Genomic DNA, 26,808 nt, shown 5'->3' on the forward strand with positions numbered 1-26,808 from the left:
CTAATGAGAGGTTCCTTGAAATTACATACAAAATGCAATTTTTGTTGACTTCTGCAGTCTTAAAATTATTCAAGATCTTGAATAGAATCCCCTATAAGAGCAAATGTTTGCACATCAAGTGTTGTCTCAAGCACACCTGATGCAACTAATCAAGGGCTTCACCTTGGACCAGGTGTGCTTGTGAACACTTCAAATACCAAAACTGGCTATAGCTTTGATGAGGGTTAATGGCATGTTAGAAATATAGCTAACTCAAAAGAACTGTCAGAAACGTTAAGAGAAGTGATCATTGCCTTTCACAGACAAGTAAAAGAACATAAAAAGACAACAAAGGCACTGAATGTTCCTAGACCGAAACAGCTCGCGAGTTCAAAGTTAAAGGCACAGTGGCTACACTACCTGGACATTGCAGAAAATGGAAGCTATCAATGGCTGCAACCAGATTTTTGAAGATTTGAAGAACATTTAGAGAAAAACCTTCAAGTGACGGCAAAAGATCTGAAGCAAGATGCACCAAGGTTTTAGTTTGTACAGTTTATTGCATACTAAATATGAGAGGTTTTCATGCCAGAACCCCAACACATACATCGTTACTTGTGCAAAAGCACAAGAAAAGTTGGCTCCAAAATGCTCAGTCATATAAATAAGCCACAGAAGTTTTGGGATTCTGTTCTGAGAAGCAATAAAAAAAAAAAGGAAAAAGACCTATGGATCAGCGGTATGTCTGGAGCAAAACAAATTAAGCATACATTGAAAAGAACACCCTGCCTAGAATGAAACATGGTGGTGGCTTGGCAATGCTCTGGAGCTTCCTCTGACACTGGAGACCTGCAGTGTGTGGAAGGCAAGATGGATTCATTCAATTATCAGGACATCATGCTATTATACAGTGGGTATGGAAAGTGTTCAGACCCCTTTAAATTTTTCACTCTTTGTGTCATTGCAGCCATTTGCCAAAATCAAAAAAGTTCATTTTATTTCTCATTAATGTACACTCAGCACCCCATCTTGACAGAAAAAAACAGAAATATAGAAATTTTTGCAAATTTATTAAAAAAGAAAAACTGAAATATCACATGGTCATAAGTATTCAGACCCTTTGCAGTGACACTCATATTTAACGCACATGCTGTCCATTTCTTCTGATCCTCCTTGAGATGGTTCTGCTCCTTCATTGGAGTCCAGCTGTGTTTAATTAAACTGATTGGACTTGATTAGGAAAGGCACACACCTGTCTATAGAAGACCTTACAGCTCACAGTGCATGTCAGAGCAAATGAGAATCATGAGGTCGAAGGAACTGCTCAAGGAGCTCAGAGACAGAATTGTGGCAAGGCACATATCTGGCCAAGGTTACAAAAGAATTTCTGCAGCACTCAAGGTTCCTAAGAGCACAGTGGCCTCCATAATCCTCAAATGGAAAAAGTTTGGGACCACCAGAACTCTTCCTAGACCTGGCCGTCCAGCCAAACTGAGCAATCGTGGGAGAAGAGCCTTGGTGAGAGAGGTAAAGAAGAACCCAAAGATCACTGTGGCTGAGCTCCAGAGATGCAGTAGGGAGATGGGAGAAAGTTCCACAAAGTCAACTATCACTGCAGCCCTCCACCAGTTGGGGCTTTATGGCAGAGTGGCCCTACGGAAGCCTCTCCTCAGTGCAAGACACATGAAAGCCTGCATAGAGTTTGCCAAAAAACACGTGAAGGACTCCCAGACTATGAGAAATAAGATTCTCTGGTCTGATGAGACAGCAAGATTGAACTTTTTGGCGTTAATTGTAAGCGGTATGTGTGGAGAAAACCAGTCACTGCTCATCCCCTGCCCAATACAATCCCTACAGTGAAACATGGTGGTGGGAGCATCATGTTGTGGGGGGTGTTTTTCAGCTGCAGGGACAGGACGATTGGTTGCAATTGAAGGAAAGATGAATGTGGCCAAGTACAGAGATATCCTGGAAGAAAACCTCTTCCAGAGTGCTCAGGACCTCAGACTGGGTCGAAGGTTCACCTTTCAACAGGACAATGACCCTAAGCACACAGCTAAAATAACAAAGGAGTGGCTTCGGAACAACTCTGTGACCGTTCTTGACTGGCCCAGCCAGAGCCCTTACCTAAACCCAGTTGAGCATCTCTGGAGAGACCTGAAAATGGCTGTCCACCAACGTTCACCATCCAACCTGACAGAACTGGAGAGGATCAGCATGGAAGAATGGCAGAGGATCCCCAAATCCAGGTGTGAAAAACTTGTTGCATCATTCCCAAGAAGACTCATGGCTGTACTAGCTCAAAAGGGTGCTTCTACTCAATACTGAGCACAGGGTCTGAATACTTATGACCATGTGATATTTCAGTTTTTCTTTTTTAATAAATTTGCAAAAATTTCTACATTTCTGTTTTTTTCTGTCAAGATGGGGTGCTGAGTGTACATTAATGAGAAATAAAATGAACTTTTTTGATTTTGGCAAATGGCTGCAATGACACAAAGAGTGAAAAATTTAAAGGGGTCTGAATACTTTCCGTACCCACTGTATATCATCCGCCTGTGAGGGAGCTGAAACTTGGGCCTTCCAACAGAGCAGTGGTACCAAGCATATCTCAGGTTGCAGAAGGTCATTGCAGTACACAAACCCAAGAGTATTAGTGAGCTGAAAGTCATTGCCCATGAGGAATGGGCTAGGATTCCTCGTAAGCACTGCTAGAAGCTAAAGTTTGGCTATGCATCCTACAGTAGGTTAAACAACAAAAGGTGCTCTACTAAGTACTGAAGACACTTACCAAGAAGGGCCTGAATAATTTTAAAATTGCGGAAATCATTAAAAGTTGCAATTTGTGTTGTATTTGGAGGAACCACTAGTAACATTGGTTGTGTTGAACTATTTAATTTGTTTGTTTGATTTGCTCATTACAAATAGCTGAAAGATTGTAAATTTTGCCAATATACCTAATTTACATTGGGGGTTGAGTAATTTCAAGTGTAAATGTACACTTAGATTCAACAGCTTTTAGAGGCACATTTGTGGAGTTGGCTTGGCACTTTATTTCCCCACTTGGAGAAATTATTTTCTCAACCGTTTTTTTCATGTGACTGAAAAAATTGCTGAATCACTTTGAAGTTATATCAATACTGTAAGCACATAACTCCTCAAATACATTTTTTGTATGTAAACAATAAAGCATAAACAGCACATGTCAGTTTAATGACTGACAAAATAATTTAGGTTCTTTTACTGTAACAGTAACCACATTAACTTTTTTCTCTTCCAGAGGATGAGGCAGAAGCAATTTCTCTGGCCCAAGCTCTCACAATGGTCAGAGAACTTCTTAGTTCAATAGACCAGCAGGTACAAAAGTGCTTTTGGAGTATCTTATGGCTATTCTAATAGATCTTTGATTATCTACAACCCCGTGTGTAACAGATATTTACTGCATGACATGAAACATGACATGACACAATATCCCCCAGCATGACATGCATGCTGGGGGATATTGCTTCTTTTTTGTCATTCGATAAAGGTCGATAAAGGTGTTGCTCTAACTTCAATATTAGGCCCACTTCTGTTTACTCTGTACATAAGTAATATTTGTTTTCCAACTCTGTATTATAATATGAATAATAAGTAATGAAAATCTTGTATGTCATCCCTTATGTTTTAGTGTCAGTCATAATCTTAACTGTGATGGGCAACAGCAAGCACAACTGTTGTATGTTCTTTTAACACTGCAACTCAGAAAATACATTCAAACCCGAAAATATTTAGCTCATGTGGAACATTACTAAGGCCTAAATGACTCCCCACAATGACAAAATTTTCATCCAGTTATATGTTAAAGAAGATTGTTTGCTTTTAGTGTTGTCGAATTAAATAGAATCAAATTAGGTTAATTGATGTTTAATACTTTGCTTTGGACTCAAAATGGAAGATAACTTTTATCATGGTTGGCAGATGGAGGAATTGGAGAAAACACAGCGGTTGCAAGAGATCCAGGCCAAAATAGACCCACGAGCTGAGACCAGAGTAAGAGATGGTGGGCTTTTCAAACCTGGAGAGTTGCTCCGCCGGAGACTCGTCTATGAAGGCATCCTTTTCTGGAAAACACCAGGGTCCCGACTCAAAGGTACACAAAATGTACAAGCAAAAGTCTTTGTGTGTCTTTGTCTTAGTATGTACACTTACAGTATGTAGCACTTCACACAATAAAAATGCTTAGAGCTCAATGTGGTCCTATATGTTGAGTGAAAAAAGTTCTTCAGGTTAACAGTATAACTTCCTGTGGCCATGGTCATATGGCAAGCTGCAGCAGCAAGCTAGAGTATGAGTGAGCTTCCATTGTCAGTCTTGGTCACTGACTTATTCAATGACTATTGCAAGTCAGACCTCAACATGAGTGATGTTAGCTTTTATTTCTGACTAAAACAAAATTAGTTAAACAGCTGGATTTTAATCAACTGAAAACAGCTAATAGAATGACTAACATGTCCTAATAGAACACAACCACCTTACAAAGTAAAAGCAGAGTAAACTCCAAAGATGGAAAGCAAAGGTACTCTGTAAAGTCAAACTGTGTGCATCAGTCTTTCCATTTAGGACCTCAGCTAATGAGCAGGGACAACATTTTTTGTAGTTTTAGTTTACATTCACACCGTCAGTGCTTGTAACACACACATTTGTGACAGCAATACATTAGAAATACACCAATCTGTAGCGCATGGAATTTGATGCCACACAGGGCACAATTACTTGAACTGGGGTTCTTGTAGCTTTAATTTTATTGCAGCAGGTTAGTTTACCAGATTGAATAACCTTCAAGAGATCAGCTAAGTGTTTCCACAGCTTTTGGCACTGTCTTTGACTTTGATTTCAAAAATACATACAAAAACAAAACAAAAAAGAACCAAAGTGACTCAAAATATGGCAGTGGGCTATGATTATAAACAGAAAACAAAATAATACCAGGTAAACACATGGTTACACATCATAAACCCACACAACAACCAAGAAATGTACAGTATACAATTACAAAACACACATTCCAACAATTTCACCAAACCCGTGTGGAGCTTCCTGGGGATTGCACAATTCACACACTTCCTTCAAACAAAGATAAAATAAATGCACAATTATGAGAGGGGGTTGTAGCCAAAAGTGTGGCCTGTCCTGTCGGTGGCACGAACCATTACAGGAGCCAACGTTAGGGGCGCTGTTCTGTGGCCTGTGTGGCACAGACCACTGGCTTGTGTGGCCTGTCGGTGGCACGGACCATTACTGAGACCAGCTCTAGGGGTGCTGTTCTGTGGTCTGAGTGCCAGCAGTGTGTCCTGTCTCGTCCGTGATTGCCAGGTGTTCGGTCTCTCTCAAGGATTTGAGGTCCGTGCTGTGCTATCTGTGGTCCTGGTGGTTTGTGGCATCTATATAAATGCATGTCATTGTATTAAAATCACAACACGATGTCACACTAAGCAGTAAAATACAGCATGCATTCAGGTCTGTATGTTCGGAAGGTCTTTCAGCTTTTTTATCTTAATCTATTTATTTATTTATTTTTCGATTCCTGTTGCGTTGTATGTGAACCACAAGGAGAGAGAATGTCTCATCTAGAACTGTGTGGCTCTTTAGCTCGTAGAAGTCGGCAAATACCCCAAACCCAATAGGTAGGCAGATCGAGTCTTATTTAGGCATCTGTTTTTATTAAAGAATTAAAATAACTTTAAATAATAATGACACTAGAACCAAAAGTGTAGCATAAGTACTGTTCACAGGTAATAATACTTAAATTTATATGCCAGATTTTCAAACTATCCAGCACCGTTCTGTCAATCATATGCCATTTTTACCTAGCACGAAATGTATGACGGGATATATTGGGGTTAGTGACCAGCCGATTCTCACTGCTTTTCGCACTGCATTGTGGGATAGGTTGAGTCACCTATGTAGGGAACACCAAATGCTCACTCAACACTACAAAACAAATAAGGCACTATATAGGGCACTATATATAGAATTGGTAATGATTTCGGACACAGCCACAAATGGCACACTGCGATCACAACCAGCAACAACATGGTGTTGTGCAGCTCACTTAAATCTGTTTACATTTCACACTCCCGTTTCTACAACAATATTACACGCAAAAGAAAACAAAGAACACATCAGACAACTTTCAGAACTATCGTACATCTAAGTCGAAAATTATATCTTATAATAAATTTCCTGCCCGCTACAAATCCTCGAATTTGGACTGACCCATACTGCATTCAAATAAAAAAACAGGCTCCTCAATTTCTGTAGGTTGACACAGCTTTTAATATAAATTAACAGTAAACTTTACTACTATCAAACCATTATCAAGGTCATAATACCAAGAAAGTTAACTCTTCAAGCATGGGATACATAACACTGCATTGAAACCTGGCTGCAGCAGGATGACTATGTCAGTCTGAATGAATAAAAATGGTCATGTTCCTCGAAGCACAGGTCAAGGTGGAGGAGTAGCTGCAATTTTCCACTCAAACTTATTAAACTTTCATCCTCAGAACAGTTATAACTCATTTGAGAGCCTCACTCTTAGCCTCTCACATTGTCATAGAAATTAATATCCAACCTACCATTTATTTCTAAAATCCTTGAAAAAGCTGTTGGTAAGCAGCTATCAGACCACTTACACAGAAATAAACTATTTGAAGATTTTCAATCAGGATTTAGAGCACATCATATTACAGTGTGGCCTAATGGATAGGGAGTCGGACTTGTAACCTGAAAGTCACAGGTTGGAGTCTCAGGTCTGGCAGGAATTGTCGGTGGGCAGAGTGAACAGCCAGCGCCCTGTCCACCCTCAATGCCACGACTGAGGTGAGATCCTTGAGCAAGGCACCAGACCCCCAACTGCTCCCCGGGCGCTGCAGCATTGGCTGCCCACTGCTCCGGGTGTGTGTGCACGGTGTGTTTCTTGTGTTGACTACTGTGTGTGTGCATTTGGGTGGAAATGGAATTTCCCCCATTGTGGGACTAATAAGGGAATTAAGTTTAAGTTTACAGAAACAGCACTGTTAAAAGTCAGCAACAATCTTCTCTTAGCCTCAGATAATGGACTCGTTTCTATACTTGTCCTGCTAGACCTTAGTGCTGTATTTGACACCATCGACCACAGCATCTTTTTACAGAGACTGGAGCATGTGACTAGAATCAAAGGAACAGCATTAAAATGGTTCCAATCTTATTTATTGGACAGATTCAAATTTGTTCATGTCCATGATGAACCTTCCACGTGCACAAAAGTTAGTTATGGAGTTCCACAAGGTTCTGTGCTAGGACCGATTCTGTTCAACTTCCTTAATGCAATATTATTAGGAAGCACTCTATTAATTACCACTGTTATGCAAACACCTCTCCACTGTCACCAAGTGCTTGCTCATAAGGGATTTGTTGGGTTTTTTCTTTTTTGTAAAGTGCCTTGAGATGATTGCATTGTGATTTGGCGTTATACAAATAAAATTGAATTGAATTGAATTGAAATTCAACACAGTTTTCAAATTATTAATGGTTTTGGCAGTAATTATACCATCATTCTATTTTTCAATCACATGCTAACATACACTTCCGCAAAGCTCTTCAGTTTTCAGCTTTATCCATTCAGTACCATGGAAAGATTTCCGATCTTCATTTCTTTGCTGGCTGACTGTTGACTGTGATCAGTACAGGGTCAGACATGTTTAACTTAGCTTGGATTTAGCTTGGGCAAGGACTCAAATACAGGCAGAACAGAGAGAAGCAGGGAAGTTCAGAGTGGAAAATTACAGTCCAAACATAACATTACCTTAAAGTACATTACAGTAATACAGATAATTCACCAAATAGAAAAGTCTTGGATTCAAATTGGACTTTGTGGTAAAATTTATAATTACCAGACAACACATGCTTTTTCAGATGTTTTAAGAGTAGTTTGAGAATAGTATATATACTTGAGAACATAGTGTTTGATGTTTGGTTGTATATTGTGCGTATATCTGTGTGTAGATATACAGGTCTTATTGATGACAGACATTCTGGTGTTTCTGCAAGAGAAAGACCAGAGGTACATCTTTCCAAGCATGGTAAGAACTTTTTTTTTTTTTTTTTTTTGTAATGTGCCTTGAGATGTATTGTGATTTGGTGCTGTACAAAAAACTGTAATTGAATTGAATTCAATATAACAGCACATTAAAACTGAAATCACAGATGTAACATTCGTTCTGCAGATGAATGCAAAGATAATTGTTCTTTCTGCGATTGTCATACCTTTCCTCTCTGTCTATATATTTCTTTCCATTGCTGTGTGATGCAGGACAAACCTCCAGTACTGTCTCTTCAGAACCTGATAGTGAGAGATATAGCCAATCAAGAGCGGGGCATGTTCCTCATCAGTGACTCTTCCCCTCCTGAGATGTATGAGTTCCACGCTGCCTCCAAGGAGGACAAGAACATCTGGATACGCCACATCCAGTGCACTGTCAGCAAGTGGGAAAATGCACCAACACATACAAACATACAATAACAATGAGAGCCACATGAATAACCTTGAGAAGCTCAAACTTTCTGTTCTCTATATTAAGGAAAATAATTACATTATATTTACTTCTTCCAGCTCAGTGTCATAGAGATGGAACATTTGAGCATTTCCTCTGTAGTTAACAAGTAAATATGTATGCAAAACATAACTATGTATACATAACAAGCATCATTTTCTGAAAGGCATAAAATAATGAAGGTTACAGGGAAACAGAGACATTACCTCTCTGCACAGCAGCCTGCAGTCACTGACAATTGTATAACTCTATGTTAGTAATCAGTCAATTCATTGGCTTCTGGAAACAAATTTTCAAAATCTAGTTGACAATAACTAACAGGTGATTCAGTAAATACTGCAGGTAGGGGTGTAAATATTGACCAGTATGTATAAAAAAAGTGATATAGTAGTCACATATATGGTTGTATCAGTTGAAAATTGCGGTTACGAATCAGATTTTGGTAATAAACAGTGGTAAATTAATATTTTTCAAGAAATAAATCTTCTCATCAGCTTCGTGCCGGTCTTCTCAACCCCTTACCCTAAGCATTGCCCCTGGTCTCACATTGCTCTGGACTTCATTATTGGTCTTCCCCCTTACCATCACCAACTGGTTCTCCAAAGCTGTTCACTTCATTTCCCTGCTGAAACTCCCCTCAGCCACAGAAACAGCTGATCTCATCACTCTTCATGTATTCTGGATACATGGAATTCCATGGGACATTGTGTCTGACCGAGGTCCCCAGTTCATTTTGGCCATTTGGAAGAACTTCTGTCAAATGCTGAGAGCCCTTGTAAGTCTTTCATTTGGTTTCCATCCACAGACAAACAATCAGGCTGAGAAAATGAACCAGGAGTTGGAAACCTGTCTTAGGTGCATATGCAAGACAAACCCGAACACCTGGAGTTTGGAGATCGCATGGGTGGAATATGAGCATAATTCTCTGTTATCTTCTGCCACCAGTTATTCACCTTTTCAAGCATTGTTAGGTTATCAACCACCACTATTTCCAGCCTAAGACAGAAAGTTAGCAGTATCATCAGCCCAGAAACACATCCAACAGTGCCAAAAGTACAGATTCAGGAGGTAGAGCAGTTCGACCATGACCCAGTGGGTTGGTGGTTCGATCCTTGGCTTCTCTGGTCCATAGGTCGAAATGTCCTTCGGCAAGACACTGAACCCCAATTTGCCCCCAGTGGCTGTTCCACCGGTGTATGAATGTGTGAGCAAATGGATGAATGGAAAAAATATGTAAAAGCACTTTCAGTACACTTGAGTGTAGAAAAGCAAGGACACCCCCCACTTACTCCCCAGGTCAGAGAGTTTGGTTATCAACTTCAAACATTCAATTACGCACTGAATCAAGAAAACTCTCAGTAAGATTCATAACATATTTATTATTGATAAAATAGGTCGCTACCAACAACCACTGGTCTCCTTTCAGTTTGGTTATTGGTCCATGGTAAAAGCCTAGTGCCCTGAAATCAACAAGGTTTGTTAACAATTTAATTATTAATAATAATAATTTAAAAAATCATAATTAGCTAATAACCAAATTTGCCCCTACCTGTGTGCAACATGTAATGGTACTGTACTTGTGGGGATGTCAATAACCTCAGCATATATAAAGAAAAGCTCTGAAAGACTGGCTCAGTGCAAGGCTAGAAGCCAAGGAAAGCAGTATGTGAGTCAAAATTCTTAAAATCTTAAAGGGGATCAGTAATTTATTGAGACTTTAGAAGACTGTGAATCATGAATATCATAAACTATCGTAATAATTTCGGGCACCAGATCCTTTAACGGCAGATCAACCAATTCAATTCAATTCAATTCAATTCAATTCAATTCAATTCAATTCAGTTTTATTTGTATAGCGCCAAATCACAATACAAATCATCTCAAGGCACTTTACAAAAACTAAAACTAAAAACCCAACAAATCCCTTATGAGCAAGCACTTGGTGACAGTGGAGAGGAAAAACTCCTTTTAACCTCCAGCAGAACCGGGCTCAGTTTGGGCGGCCATCTGCCTCGACCGGTTGGGGTGAGTGGATAGAGCAGAGAGAAAAGAACAGCAACAATAAACAACAAATAGACACTGCAGGTTGGTGGGACCAGTAACTGCACATCAGCGATATACAGCTCCAGGACCAGGGACACCTGCAGAAGGTACAGAGAGAACAGAGAGAGAGGGAGAGAGCACAAACTAGGGGAGAGAGAGAGCACAAGGTTAATGAGATTCAATGGTGGAATATACAGGTGGGAGGAGAGGAAGAGACGAGAAGGGAAGGGAAGGGAAGGGAAGGTGGGGGGGTTCCCAGGGTTAGGGTAGGGGAGCTCAGTGCCCCAATGGTCCTCGGACAGTCTAGGCCTATAACAGCATAACTAAGGGAAGGTTCAGGGTTGCCTGAAGCCAGCCCTAACTATATGCTTTGTCAAAGAGGAAGGTTTTAAGTCTAGTCTTAAAAGTACAGAGAGTATCTGCCTCCTGAACCCAGACTGGGAGCTGGTTCCACAGGAGAGGAGCTTGATAGCTAAAGGCTCTGCCTCCCATTCTGCTTTTGGAAGCTCTGGGAACCACAAGTAGACCTGCACTCTGAGAGCAAAGTGCTCTATTGGGATAATATGGTACTATGAGGTCTTTAACGTATGAAGGAGCTTGATCATGAAGGGGTTTGTATTTGAGGAGAAGGATTTTAAATTCTATTCTGTTCTCCAGTTAATCCAGAATGCTGCAGCCAGAGTCCTGACAGGAACAAGCAAGAGAGATCATATTTCTCCTGTATTAGCTTCTCTTCATTGGCTCCCTGTAAAATCAAGAATAGAATTTAAAATCCTTCTCCTCAAATACAAATCCCTTCATGATCAAGCTCCTTCATGTCCCTGGTCCTGGAGCTGTATATCGCTGATGTGCAATTACTGAAGTGGATACGAATCTAATTTTGTAACTTGATTTACCTTCCTAAAATCAGTGATGAAACGGGGAGTACCGTCTGATTTAGTTTGAATTAAACATGGGGAACTCCACGCACTGTAACTTGGGATGATGATGCCATGCTGCAGCAAATAATCAGTCTCGGCTTTCATTAGGGCCCGCTTGGTTAAGTTGGCCCGATAGGGATGTTGCTTAATTGGCCGGGCGTCACCCACGTCTATGTCGTGCTCCAACACTCTGCTACGAGTGGGCACATCACTAAACAAACACAAAAAGGCATTCACGAGATTTTCTGTCTGCTTGTTGCTCTTGGGTCAGATGTGTTAACCGTTCCCTATACCTTTCCAGCTCCTCAGAGTTGTTCAACCTCCCCGTTTGATGTGCCGTGGGGCGGTTGTCATCCTCTGGGGGCTCTGGGGCGACATCTTCCACTATGATGGCAGCACCAGTGTGGGAAACATCTGGTTGGGAGATAGTAGCGCTAGCATTAGCAGACTTCCGAGGAAAATATGACTTTAACATATTTATGTGGCAAACTCTCCTTTTCCGTCGTCAGTCAGGAGTGTTTATCACATAATCCGTATCACTGAGCTTTTTCTCAATAGTGTAGGGACCCCAGAACCGTGCAGTCAGGGAGGAACCGGGTTGCGATAGCAATACTAAAACCGGATCTCCCACAGCAAACTGCCGGCGTATCGCAGTTCGATCATAACGACAGCCTCTAGGGTTTTCATCACCTGCTGAAAGATTTTTGCAGTGAAATTCGTTCCCTGGTCAGTTTGGATTACCCTAGGTAGTCCAAAGGTCGCGAAAAACGTCATTAGCGCTTTGACGATGACCGGGGCAGTAATCCACCGTAACGGAATCGCTTCCGGATACCTGGTGGCAGTACACATTACCGTCAATAGGTACTGATTTCCCCTACGGGTTTTCGGTAGCGGTCCCACACAGTCAACTATGATTTTTCCAAATGGTTGCTCCACTAATGGTATGGGATGGAGCGGTGCTCGGGGAACACCCTGATTAGGCTTCCCGACTAATTGGCAGACATGGCAACTACGGCAATATTTTACCACATCCTGTTTTAATCCTGGCCAAAAGAAATGCTGTAGCACATTGTGATATGTCTTAGCGACTCCCACATGTCCGGACCAATTGCTCTCATGGGCTAGTGACAGGACTTGCTGTCGAAAACTTTGTGGTACTACTACCTGAGTTACATGTCTCCAGTCTTGTTCTCCATCACCATGCATGTGCCACTTTCGCATAAGGAGTCCGTCTTCTAAATACAATTGTGCACGGGGATTAAGTTTACTGGACCTCAGTTCTCTTACCTTATTACCACTCACCAACCCTTCATAACATTTCCGTAGAGTTGGGTCCCGCCTCTGCAACTCGCGTAGCCGTTCGTTCCCTACCACAGCAGTCCCCTCCTTTAAGTCAGGAGCGGATTTAACCACCTCCTTCTTTGGAGGGTGCCGTTCCTCTGCTTCGGGAGTTGCAGCCATAGTGTTCTCGGCTTCTGAAAATAAAGGTACTAGAAAACTGTCCATAATAGGGACCTCAGCATTAGTACGAGCTTGAGCTCTGGTGACAACACATTCGGGAAAAATGGACGTTTTATCAGCCGTCCCCAAAGATACAGGCACATCTACTGTTTCCAATGTTGCCAGTACTTTTCCACCCGCCATGTCGTTACCTACTAGTAATGCTACTCCCTCAAAAGGTAGCTTTTCACTTATAGCTACAGGGAAATATCCTGTTACAAGTTTGGACTTTACATAAATCCTATGAATGGGCTTCGGGACGTAACCCATCTCAATTCCCCTCAAGATGGCGTTGTAGCCACAGGCAGTTTCTGAGGAGAAAGGCAGTGTATTTGCCAAAATTATAGACTGGGAAGCACCCGTGTCCCGTAACATTGTGATAAGAGTGGGGTCATCCTTCTCAGACAGTGCAACAAACCCTTCCGTGACAAAAGGTTTGAAGCATGGGTCAACCATGTGTCGATTATCACGCACTAGCTTTTCCTGCACAAGGCCGACGCTTTTCGCATGGGCTTTTGTAAGTGTAGTTCGGCTAGCGCTAGCCTGCTTTTTCTTAAGTGAGGGACATTCCGCTATAAGATGTCCCACCTGGTGGCAATAGAAACAGGCTCGCTCGTTAACATCCCCTTTTGGCTTTAACCCGCTCTCACCCTCATTAGGGATCTTTGATGAGCGCGTCCGATTCACAACAGTAAAATTTTGTTTGTGAATTAAAGAAAACTCGTCGGCCAGCACAGCAGCTTCCGACAACGTTTCCACCTTCTGCTCATTCAAATAAGTCACAATGCGTTCTGGAAGACATTGTTTAAAATCTTCCATCAACATTAGTTCTTTCAGTTTTTCTAAAGTAGTGGCATTACAGGAATGACACCACTTTTCACATAAGTTAGTTTTCATTCTTGAAAACTCCACATAAGTCTGTTGTGGACTCTTCCTCAAACTCCTGAACTGTTGCCGGTAGGCTTCCGGTACCAATTCATAGGCCCGCAGGACAGCTTCTTTAACCTTAACGTAATCAAGGCTGTCCTGTAAAGGTAAAGCTGATATTACTTCCTGTGCTTTCCCTACCATTTTACATTGTATCAGCACAGGCCAAATTTCCACTGGCCAATTTAGCGCAGTGGCTAGCCTTTCAAAGACCTGGAAATAAACGTCCACCTCGGCTTCTCTAAACACTGGGACTAGTGCAACATACTTAGTTACATCATGTATTGATTGCAGACTACTGACCTGAGGGGTAGGAGAAGTTTCTTGTGGCAATCCTGCCATCTGCTGGCTGCTCGGTACAGGGGTGGGAGATTGAGCGGCAAGCTCCAATTGTCGAATCCGCACCGCTGTATCGGCGTCAATTTGGTGTTTCCGTACTTCCAGCTCGAACTGCATATGCTGGGCCTTCTCCTGGGCCTCCAGCTGCATGCGAGCAAGGCGAACTTTCACTCGTGCCTCTACCCGAGACCCCGAGCCAGTTAATGATGTCGGATTGAAGCGCGGTAGGGTAAAGGGCATTTTACCCACGGCCTCCTCGTCCTCCATGCTGGCGGTAGCAGCTAGGGGTTCCTCCCCCGCCTTTTTACCTGGCACATCCGTGCTGTTAGTCGGGTCTATTGGTTTCATAACAGTGGGAACGGAAGCAGGAAGCAACAGTCCCCGTTCGGCCAGAGTTTCTGCAATCAATCTCTTCAAGTCGCGTTTAACAATTTGCTTTCCAAAGGGAATTTCAAAACTAGTAGCTGTAGCTACTAAATCCCCTTTCTTACACTGCTCCAACAGTTCCAGTGTTGGAGAAGCCAGAAATACTTGGGCTAACTCAGTGGCCATACCAACACCGTAGCAGCTTGGTCCTACCTTAGTCTGCGAACAACTATCCGCACACGGTTGGGGTAGTTAATTAAATTACTATAATTTAAATTTAGATCCCGGACGAGCCCCCACTTATGTTACAACCCTTTTTGTCTAGGGGATATTTTTAGGGAAGAACACAGTGACCAGGTGGTAAAAGGTCGGCCGATATTTATTTACAAACTAAAGCAAGGCCAAGGAACTTAAGTACAACGAAAACCAGATTCTGGTATGGGCACAGCCAGGTACTTCAAAAAAAACGTTTAACAAAAACACTCAGGCTCAAAGACATTCTAAAATGAACTAATATTTCCAGATCTTTTTAACTATTTTAGAAAATCAATACAAATACTAATAACTAAGCAACTCTAGGTTTAACAAGAACAAAAGTAATCGAACCGACAAGCGGTATACAAAACACTATATTGACAACCAGGTTTTTGAGGCAAAAAGTCACAACACCGAGGTGAACTGACCATGGGCAAGGCACAGCTCACCCCGAGTGACGGAAATCCTGGGCCTTAAATGCATGGACTGTTGAGGTGTAGTCAGCTGATTGGAGGGAGACTGGTGAAGGGGAACCAATCAGGCGAGGAGGCGCGGCCCATGGAGGTGTTCTGCAGCTGCTTTCCGGCATCTTCCTCTATTGTTGGTCACCCGTCCACAGCTCCACCCAGCGGACGGAGGTTAGAAGGTGTGGGTGAGGATATCCCAGGCATCCTTTCACTGGTGTTCTCAGTCAAATATAATGTTACAATAACACACACGGGGGGGGCGAAAAACCAAACGGCCCATGGCCGTAACACTGGCGTTGCCAAGTGTCCAGTTCACCTGCTGCCCTACTCCAATGATGTTCCAGTGGGTTCTCTGCCACATTGTTGCTTCGGATTTTTCTGCTCTACACTCACCTGCAGCCCCTTAGTTCTCAGAATTCCCAATCTGCTAAAGCTCTGTTGAAAGCACCATGAGTAACAGTGACTAGTACTCTAAAGTATACAAGGTACTGTTACTTACCTCTGGACTTCCCTCCAGTAGCAACACTGGAGACACTGCAACTCTCGGGAGTCCACAATCCTGCTTGCCCCTAAAGAATTGTTACTCACCTGACTCTCTCTGACAGTGATTCAAGATAGCAGCAGCAGCCTTCCTTCCTCCAACCATCCTTAGTGGCTCTTCCTTCCCTCAATGAGCCACTGTGACCAGCAAGCTTCACAGCTGCTGCTACATTCCCACAGTTCCCTCTTCCTTCTCTCCCTCACTCCTGGAAAGACTGTGTCTGCATCTACTCATCCTACAGTCCAGTTTACCAAATTACACTCTTAATCTAAATCTGTATCATTTCAAAATAAGTAAAACTGCACTGCATACTGGGGTCCAGCTTAATTTATCACACACTAACTGTGACAATCCAGCAACACTTACCTGTGCCTTTTCAGTCTCTCATCCTTTTCTCCTTTTTTGCTGGTAACCCTTCCACATAGCATGTTCCACAAGTTCACATGCTTCGAAATATTTACACATACACCCTATTCATAGACAAGGATAACCCATAGAGGTTCCAGCAGGTCCCCATGACTAAATAGGAATAAATAGGTACAGATGATGGATGGATGGATAAGACATAGTCTTCACCAAAACTTATAATACACCATTTTACCAACATATCCTCCACCATATCGTCATAAATCAAATTTGTGCCTATACAGTGCATGTTGTAAATGCCACTATTCTACCATAGTCTCTATAGTTGTAACAATAGTTGTAACAAATGTTTGCCCTTAGCACTTTAGCATGACATGATCTGAAACTGTTTATTATTATTGCCTTTATCTGTTTCTAGGACCTAATATCTGAAATATGTCATTTTGCACCCCTAGTAATTGGTATAAGCTTTCAATGGTTACCTTAACAAAAACCTTTGATATACATCAAACAAGTGGTGACAGGATTTGTGTGGTCTGTGCTTTCGTTTGTTCAGGTGCCCATCAAGAGAGGAGTTCCCCCTCATAGAGACAGAACACAAAGCCCATCTGCGAAGACTCAAAGGTCAGGAGACAAATGATGCAATCAAATCAATTTTCATATGGTACTTTATTATTATTATTTTCCTGCTGGTGCAAAACACAATGCCACAGCAATGAACTGGTGTTTCCTTTTGATGTACTTATTTCCATGAGTGTGCTTTTTTGCTTTATTGGTGACTTTCCACTGTCATTATCTGTACCTGACCATTATTTAAAAAGATGTTCCCTGATAGTCACACTGCCAAGCAAAATGGTTATGCCAGAACCAGCAGCAGCATCTACAATCCACTTGAACCTGAATTTTAAAAAAAATACAACACTGCAGTGATAGAGAGCTTAATGAAAGAGGTTGCAGCATTCATTAAGCCCCGTACGTAAACCACAAGAACATAATAATTTGTTCTCTCTCCTAGGGATGCGAGAAAAGAATTATGTCATTTTTTTCTCACAGCCCTGGTTTGGGAGTTTTTGCAGACACTACAATATTTGAAAATCAACATCATCGGGGCGGAACTTTTTTCTCGTGGTGTCCGACTACTATTGTGTGATTGGTCAGAAATTTGAAGTGGGTGCGGTTAATCCGGAAAGCGGAAATGTTGTCATTCCCACTTTTTCTACTGGCAGTTGTCATAGCAATGGATAGTTTTTAAGGAACAGCTGGCAGAGGGAGAGGAAGTATGAAAATATTTGTAACACATCTTGTTAGGCGTATAAAGACACACCATAATTCGTGGAAAGAGGTTGCCCAAACGTGTATGGAGGAGAACATCTGTCGTAAAAGATTGCAATATTCTATATCTTATCCACTATACTGTAGTTTCTGTCAGATTCCGATAATGCTTAGCGCGTGTGACGTGCTGCAGTGGGAGGGACTTTCCAGGAGTTCTGCAGTTGAGTTTCTCGTGGAGTATGAAATGTCCTGGCTGCGTTCTCACCACCTTGAGAAAACGAACAATTTTCTCTGTTCTCGTGGAGTATGTATCTGGCTTTAACCTTGGCCCTCCAGACAAGTGGTCAGGACACCTACAGCCTCCTATTACTCGTTACTTGTTCAGGGCAGACACACCCCAGGCAGAAGTAAACATGGTACATGATACATTGTAACTTTCACAACAAGCAGATCACAGTCTCCTGTTTCCCCCACCGAGATGAACTGCCACAACATCACACTGGCAGACAACATCACACTGGCAGACATGAATAGACACCAAATGGAGATATTCTCTTCTCTGAGATGTTTCATGGGCAAGTTTCAGTGTCTCTTGTGCAAGGGGTGACATGATGTTGAAGAGGAGGTCTGGCTGTCAATCCACAAGTCTGGAGTGTAAATTTGTGAGTGCGAGCAGAGGAAAATTATACTCTCAAACTACCAGTTGGTTCTCGCAAATTTTGAAGGGATAATAATGCAATACAGAGAGAGCACAGACTACGGGGGAGAAGAGGAGAGTCCTCAGGCAGTCTAGGTGAAAATATGTGATTCTGGCATTTTTTACATACACAGTGTATCAGTGTAGCAAAACCCTCAAGTCTAGTAAGTTATCTATTCTTACTCCTGTGATACAAAATATATTGGTAGTTGTAGGCAGCCCACTGATTATCATTCATTCATATCAACAGTCCAGGGCCATTACAAGCTCACATTTGGAAGTTGCATCATTCACCTGATCTTAATATTTTGCCTTAAATCCTATCATAGGCTTATAGTTAATGCTCCAATGCCAAGATGCACTAATGTAAACAACTTTACTTTTTATAAATAATTATCATAAGTGCCCTTTTCTACCTTGTCCACTTGCCCCCCCCAAAATGCCTGTACATGGCCCTGTTATTAAATTTACATGCAAGTAAATTTTATTGATACTGTATATAGAAACTGGGAAAAAACAAATTTCTGAGACCCCATGAACTTTCATCATAAATTCTCAAGGGGTCCAAGCTGTCATTCAGGGGGTCTGAGACCAGCCTGAGGTCCACTGTCTCACAATGGATGCAGCTGTGAATAAATGATACTGCTGCTGTTTACAGGAGCCTAGTATCAACCAATGCTGGTGGCCACCAATACTGCAAAAAATTATTGGACACACCCATATGTACCTTTGCCTAAGTTTAGACTTAGGAATTCAGGAAATTAGAGCCCATAGTGTCATTCATTGAATACACATAGATTGTTTTAGGAGTGTATATCTACCGGATATCTTGTGGGAGTACATAGTTGTTGGTTATTCTGTGGTGCAAGACCTGGTAAAAAAAGGCAGAATTTCTTGTCATGTGACATTAGATGCATGACTGATTTATTGTCACCCACCATCCACAGCTGAGCTCCATCAGAAGGACCGGGAAATGTTGGAGCTCCTGCAGGAGAGGGTGACTCTATTCTGTGAGCTTGCAGAGGTGACAAGTGGTCAGGAGGGCCTACAACCTCCTATTACTCGTTACTTGTTCAGGGCAGACACACCCCAGGCTCCCCGTGCAGAGAAACTTCTAATGGATGCCACAGCTGAGGGTAACACACCAAGTTTTTTGTTACTATATATAAAAAACTTTTTTTTTTTTTTTTTGGACAGACATCTGCCTCGACCAGTTGTGGTGATAGAGGAGAGAAAAAGAATAGCAACAATAAACAAAGAGAGAGGAGCTACCTCAAATATAAGCTTTGTCAAAAAGGAATGTTTTATTTTATTATTATTGTACAGTTTTAAAGTATAGGGAGGGTTTTAATGGAGTTACTGGGACATCCTGTAATAAGTAGGTAATGAGTAATGAGTTACAGTATCTAGCCTTGAAGTAACAAATGCATGGACTAGTTTTTCTGCATCACCTGCATAGCAGTCTCTGTAGTAAAATATTGTGGGAATTTTTTTAATAAACTTGAGTGGAAGATTGCTGCTACTCCTTCACATCTTGGTTCTTGAACAATTGACAGATTATCCTGGAAATAAGACAACTGAATCTGATTTAGTTCTAGAGCAATGACAAATGACCAGTTGTATTGTTTATGAGCAGTGGCTGTATATGCATGCAGTTAATGTAGTTTGGTAGATTTTTTTTTAAAGAGGATTGATAAAACAGTGTATTTACATCATATCATAGCCCTTTCACAACATTGTCAATGGTCTGCAATTATGGATTTTTTGTCACTACTGAAACAGTGCATTAGTAATATCATCTCAATAAAAACCCATACCATTTAAACACTGATAAGGTTAACATTGTGTGCTTGTGTTTCTCTGTGTGTATGTTTTCCCAGTGGACAGGTTGAGTGAGCTTGTTTTGGGCTCCAGTGTGAACATCCCTCTTCCTTGTCATCATAACCACATGGAGGTGGCAGAAGCCAGTGAGTCACTGAAGAGCTTTCATAAAGCAATACAACATAAGCTTTTTTGGACTTATCATTGCTGTTCAGCAATACAAAATTATATCATCTATCACAGACAGAAATCCAATGAGCAGCACTGTCACCTTCATCAAATTGTCATTAGCAAAATAACACCTTTACATACATGAAATCACTATGTAAGCTATAGGCTATGATATTAATTCAGGTTTCACCTCAAAATAATAAAGGCACAAATTGAACAACAGAAGACGAATTTTATTAACATATGAGTCCAGCAAATTTGAAGAGAGTAGGTGTAGGTTGTGGGCAGGGTTAAACAGGACACAGCAGAAGCAGGTGGAGTGATGTAAAGCCAACAACATGTACACTTTGAATAGTGGAGTTTCACACTTTACTGAACAGAAGTGAAAGTTCTCACAAGAGAATGACATCCCTTCTTTATTTGTGCCAATCTAATTGTCAGATATTTGTTTTAATGACTTTTTTTTTGTTTTTCCAAGACTAGTCTGTGACTGATGTGTTTGTCTCTGTTCAGGTAATCAAGAACTATTGGTCAATGGAGTCCATGATTTATGTGCAGCAAAGGTGAGCTCAGGGCAAAGATTGGAATAGTTCACTCTTTATTTTAAATTATTAAATTATCAGCACCCTTTACCAGCTTTGATACTGTATATCTGCTTAATTCTGTGGACATCAGACAACTTTTATATTGTTCTGGTGGTTCTGTATGTCAGTTGGTTTTGGCATTTTGAGTAACTACTCAGTGCATTGAGTCCCTTAACACACTAAATCAGGTATGCACTGTAAGTTTTGGTTTTTCAAGCATCTTATCAGAAAAAGCACTAGCAATTATGTTACTGTAATGGAGGCATCTCAAGGTCGGTCTTCACTCTGCCAAGGCATTCTTATTTGCAGAGAATTCCCAGAATACACTTGCATATCAATTCCCAGTTTCTTTTAGTAAACTCTGGTTCTGACTGTCCACTTTGTTTTTAAACTTTGTCAGTGGATTGAGCTCTGTTATAAAGGGGATGAACCACTTTCTTTCCACTTTTTCCACCAGATTTTAAGACAAAGAACTTTAATGTACAAAAAAAAGATCCCTCAGATCACCCATCCAGGCAGAATCTGGATGACAATGGGTATCACAGCTGCTCAGACAGCCATTCACTGTCATGTCATTCCTGTTTGAGAAATGTGACTTTTACCTGATATACTAATGTATAATTAATACCATCACCTAACAGTATTATGTTCAAATGTATTCCCATTGTTAAATTACTCTCCTCTGTGTATTAAATCCTTTTTGCCTTCTAAAGGGTTATATGAGGAGTCAAGACAAACCATCACTAACTGCAGTAAGTTCAGGGAGTACAGGTTTCTTTAGCTGTGTGTCTATGCCCATTTGCATGTTTGTGTGTGTGTGTAAGAGTGACAAAGACATCAGTAATGTGTAATCCATCTGTTTAACAGGAGATCTGCCAGAGGCTAGTTAATCTCAGTGTTTTTCTCCATGCACTCCAGGTGAGTACAGTAGTCAGTGCAGTAGTTAAACATATGGAGTTGTATAAAAAAGTGTGAGAGTAAAGTGCAGTCTTGGGATTAGTGTAGTCATACTGTGAGGGTACATTCATTGTCGAAAAGCAATATATGAGTGAAGATCAGCAAAATCTCTTTACACCACACATTATTAAATGTATTATTATTTTATTTGTATTGTTGTTGGCGATGGTTGTGCCTAATATCATTGATAACATACTATAAGAAAGGGATTCAAAGATTAATGTTCTATCCCTAGTGGTAGGTTTTTTCCCCCAATGTCAATTAGTTCTTTTACTTATTTACTGTTGTGACCCTCTTTTGGACTTCCTGCCGGCGGCCTTTATTCTATATTGTGTTCTGGTTTTCCCTGTGTTGGTCCCCAGCAGCTTTGTGTAATCAGCCAAATCAGTTTCATCTGTTCCCACTTTGCCTTTTGTCTCTCTCTCTCTCTCTCTCTCTCTCTCTCTCTCTCTCTCTCTCTCTCTCTCTCTCTCTCTCTCTATATATATATATATATATATATATATATACATATATATATACCTGCCTGTTCCTTTGTTCGTTTGCCAAATTGTCCAATGTTCTTCCCCGCTGTCACCCTGCCGTCTTCTCTGGTTTTCCTGGCGTGTTATCCTCCATGCTCCTGTCGCCTGCTCCTCTCCCACACACCTCAGGTAGTTTTTCCTCTGTTGGCTTCAGTTCTCAATAAAGTCCTTTAGTTTGCATTTGGGTCCAGTCCTTTCATTATTTGCTAAAACGCAAGACATACATATATTAGAAAGGAGGATTCCTTTCAAGAATGTGTGAATTGGAAATATAAAATATTAACAAATGTTGAGATATTGGCTGCTTGAGCAAATGAAATTTAACCACACTGACAAACAAAGTGTGTTCAAAACAACCCTTGGATGAGTTCAGTCCTCAGTCACTAGATTTATTGTATGTGTGTATAATAACCCTTCATAGTGCAAAAAAGGGAATCTATCTTTAGAAGGACAGTTTGTGTGATCCCCTCTCTCAGGTTCTGTAGCGTAGCTTCCTCTTCGGGCAGCTCCAAATGGTTACTCTTAATTGATACTGTAGATAACTGTAGATATTACTGAAAACTTTGACAGAACATGAACACATCTCTTTGAGTTGTGTTTTAAACTAAATTCTGTATCATATTCTGCAGGGTGCTGTTATCAAACAAGACTCTATCTTGGAGTTGCTGCTGCAGCCACAGGATACTTTAGTACCAGGTGCAGGAGGAGTATGGCGCCCTATGTGGCGAGATGGGGGAAACCGTGAGGCCAGTGTGGGGTCAACCATTGGAGAGCTGGCTCTTTTGCAGAGACAGCACAGCCTGCTGCAGGAGGAGCTGCTGAGACTGCGGGATGCAGAGAATCGGTTCAAGGACAGTGAGAGGGCCCGGGCAAAGCTTGAGAAGCAGGTCCGACACATGAAGGTCGGCAGTGGGGCTGCAACTGCTTCCCAGCAAGTAAGAACAATTGTACTGCAACTTCATAAATTAGGGGAGGCGCAAGACATAGATTTTTTTAAAAATGTACAAATCAAGTTTTTCAAATTTTAATTCCCTGATATTATGTTCCAAAAAGATCTAATCCTACACTTCCCAAAATGCAGGTTTGATGAGCAGGTTTACAGTACATAGTGTCCCACTACTGGGTTTATAAAAGCTCTATCATTTTTTTCATGTTGTTTTAGCCTGCATCTGTTCAACCAGGAAAAGAGGTTTCAAGTGGAGCTAACACCCAGCAGACCAGCCAGGACCTTGGCCACCAGTTAGATGGCCTACAGGATGGCAGTGATTTGGAGGCAGACATGATGTCAGATGATGATGATGATGGGACAGCATCTGAAAGCTCCAAAGGTCAGATTCTAACCATAGCACACAATGATTATTTAATTTCACAGTTCAGTTAGGCAGGCTTTTGAGTGCTACAGTAGCTTTCAACACAACAGATAATTTTTCAATCAAGAATAGAAAATTGTGTTAAATTATTGAATTAATTAATTTGTGAGGTGTTGTCTGTTTAAAGGTTTTCACACCCACCCAGCACAGATCCTGGTTGTGGTCAGAGGTGAAACACACATGAAGCTTTCAACCACATAATGAATCACTGACTTTAGCCTGTGCTACCTTAAATTAAAAAAATTGGCACAGGTAGCATGTACAATGGAGCAGCATGGAATTTTTGAATTGCTGGTAGTGTTGTTTTCCAGTAAATCAGATAAAACTAAACATTCCTGCAGATATGTTACATTAAAATCAGAATGAAATATAGGATAAGGATATCCGTTAGACAGAATAAAAGAGGAAACTTGCTTGGTGCTGTGGCAATGTACAACAGGTGGAACACATGTTGAGCTTGTAAAATAGCAAAGTGAACCAGGATCAGATCAGAAAACAGGAACACTTCCTGATAAAATATATACTTATGCAATTATAATAAAGATACTTGTAAAATAACTATAAATAAGACCTGGACCTTGACTTTTTAGATGACTAAATTTTCATTTATTTTCTCTTTTTCAGATCTTCAAGACATTCCAGAGGAGATGTGATCCTCAGCATGTTTCATAGTGTTAATGAAAGTATAACTTAAACTGACTCCAGCAATGCACATATCTGTGTTTTTGCAAGCCTTAATATTTACAGTAATTTGCTGCTTTGCTTTGGGGTAGGTGGCTTGTGGCATTAAGTTGTTCTATTTTTTTATTTATGCTCTGGATTCTTTGGATTCCCATAATTTCACCACTTGACAAAAGGGGTATGGAAAACTGAAGGATATTGCTAATGCTAATTGCTAATATTTCTCTATTGAATTTGGCAATCTGAAAATTTATGGTTAGGGGTCCTACTGTTTTCAATATTTAGCTGAAAACATTCAATTTAATTCAGTTAAATTTTCATTTCAATTTTATTTGTATAGCACCAAATCACAATAAACTCATCTCCAGACACTTAGCAAGAAAGATAGAAACCTATCAAATCCCTTATGAGCAGCACTGAGACAGAGGAAAGGAAAAACCAGGGATACCTGCAGAAGGTACAGAAAGACAGAGAGCACAAAATACAGGAGCGAGAAGGCACAGAGCAGTGGTGGCATCTACATGTGTGGGGGGAGGACGGGAGGAGCAGAGAGGAGAGGAGAGGAGAGGGGAGCGGAGGGGAGGGGAAAGGGAAGGGAGGGGAGGGGAGAGGAGAGGAGCGGAGGAGAGGGGAAGGGAAGGCGGGGAGCGGAAGAGAGGAGAGGAGAGGTTTCCCTGGTCCTGCAGCTCTATATTGCTGATGTGCGTTTACTGGCCCTGCACAGTACTTATTTGTTGTTTATTGTAGCTGTTCTTCTCTGTCTGGTTCACCGTTGTTATCCGGTTCTGCTGGAGGTTTCTTCTGTTACAGGGAGTTTTTCCTCTTCACTGTCACCAAGTGCTGCTTATAAAAGATTTGTTGGGTTTTTGTGAAGTGCCTTGAGATGATTGTATTGTGATTTGGTGCTATAAAAATGAAATTGAATTAAATTGAATTGAATTGGTCACTTGGTCTCCCCAGACTCCCCTCACCTTCCATATCATGCATTTTTTTTCTGATGTGCTGAAAGGTTTTCGGCAGAATTTTAGAATGTAGTTACTCCTAAATAATCCACATTATAAAAATAGTTTTAGCTAATGTGCAAAAATAATTTAGCAGTCTTGTAGAGCAAAAATGTAATATGATGTTATTTATAGCTTATGATATACTTTATGCCCAGCACAGTGAATGATTTGATGTGTTGTGTGCAAATGAGTAAAAATGACTGTAATGAAAAATTACGTGTTATGCTAAAAGAAATGGGTAGTATTGACAAGCAGGAATCAAGTCTTTGCATTTTTTTATTGTCCCTGACAAGCAGTCCTCCAAACTAAACACCAAAATGTCATTTTTCACTGTCTTCCACTACCTGTTCTGACACCTCTAGCAGCAGGCCAGGTTAGAGGTCAGTGCCTTCCAAAACCTTTAGAAAAGACTGTTTCAAGAATAATTGACAGAGCCATATCTGATCTGTCACAGCTATAGTTAAGGTAGGAAATGTATTTGCTAAGGTTGTGAAAAGGTTATGGTAGGCTATAAAAAAGTTAAATCATGGCCCTGGTTTAAACTGGAATGGTGGTAACTTTGTTGTCCCATCACCTAGCTCTGCTTCCCCCTGGTTTCGTGGGACTGCCCTCTTGCTGTATAGTTAAAGAAACAACCTCTAACTGTGACCATATGCTTGCTGTGCTTCATAAGATTGCAGATGTGTTTTCCTTGTTTGAAATTATTTTGAAATGTGTTGGCATGTTTCTGACAGAACATACTTGCCTACCAGAGGCATGTAAATGCTTATTTAAATGCTCAAGACAGTGAAAGACCCAAAGTCACATTACTTCTTCATTTGTTCCTGATAGTCATAATTCATACAACCCTGCCTGTCATTTGGACAGGTCTGCTGTTATCCGGTCAACATAGTAGCAGTGTTGTGGTTTCAAATTAGCTACATACCTTCAGCTTTCAGCTCAAATGAGCATGCAGCTGCCTTTCTCTGAATAAACAGTGCTTCTGCTGTTCCTGTAAAATGCAGGCGTTTCATAGGCAGAAACGCATACTTCTGCAGCTTTCCAAAACAGGGTTCTGGGGTCTCTGAAGTCTCTGAACAGCAGACTTAAACAGCCTTTAAATTTATGGCAAAGAAGTAGTAGTTTGGTGTTTTGCATGTTTTAAACCTGTTTTTACCTGTCTTCAAAATTTGTTAACCTTTCTAATGAATGCAATAAAATTAAGCTTTTGATTTTGTGTTTTTATCTATCTATCTATCTATCTATCTATCTATCTATCTATCTATCTATCTATCTATCTATCTATCTATCTATCTATCTATCTATCTATCTGTCTATCTGTCTATCTATCTGTCTATCTATCGCTGCATATTCTGATGTACCAAGAAGGTGGTGGCATACCTACATTTACCTGCCAGATGAATGTAATCCTATCTTGAGGATAAAACTTTTTAGTAGATTTTAAGAGA

The 26,808-nt window shown here is 40.9% G+C and overlaps 1 protein-coding gene across 4 annotated transcripts in view; it reads left to right on the forward strand.

Moving 5' to 3' along the window:
* arhgef2a (Rho guanine nucleotide exchange factor (GEF) 2a) overlaps positions 1-24,903 on the forward strand; it is a 72,706-nt gene extending 47,803 nt beyond the window's left edge. For 2 of the 4 annotated variants that reach the window (XM_026300156.2, XM_026300159.2), the window contains exons 11-22: positions 3,260-3,336; positions 3,940-4,111; positions 8,008-8,084; positions 8,315-8,487; positions 16,836-16,903; positions 19,196-19,384; positions 20,129-20,215; positions 20,754-20,803; positions 21,692-21,742; positions 22,935-23,240; positions 23,468-23,633; positions 24,300-24,902. In XM_026300156.2, the coding sequence (XP_026155941.1) occupies positions 3,260-3,336; positions 3,940-4,111; positions 8,008-8,084; positions 8,315-8,487; positions 16,836-16,903; positions 19,196-19,384; positions 20,129-20,215; positions 20,754-20,803; positions 21,692-21,742; positions 22,935-23,240; positions 23,468-23,633; positions 24,300-24,328 (1,445 nt within the window). In that variant the 3' untranslated portion in view covers positions 24,329-24,902. Of the gene's footprint in view, positions 1-3,259; positions 3,337-3,939; positions 4,112-8,007; positions 8,085-8,314; positions 8,488-16,835; positions 16,904-19,195; positions 19,385-20,128; positions 20,216-20,753; positions 20,804-21,691; positions 21,743-22,934; positions 23,241-23,467; positions 23,634-24,299 lie in introns of all 4 variants that reach the window. The other 2 variants (XM_026300157.2, XM_026300158.2) reach the window with 2 other exon arrangements.
* The last annotated feature ends 1,905 nt before the right edge of the window (positions 24,904-26,808 follow it).

The sequence above is a fragment of the Mastacembelus armatus genome, chromosome 11 (assembly GCF_900324485.2).
Source record: "Mastacembelus armatus chromosome 11, fMasArm1.2, whole genome shotgun sequence".
Classification (NCBI taxonomy): domain Eukaryota; kingdom Metazoa; phylum Chordata; class Actinopteri; order Synbranchiformes; family Mastacembelidae; genus Mastacembelus; species Mastacembelus armatus.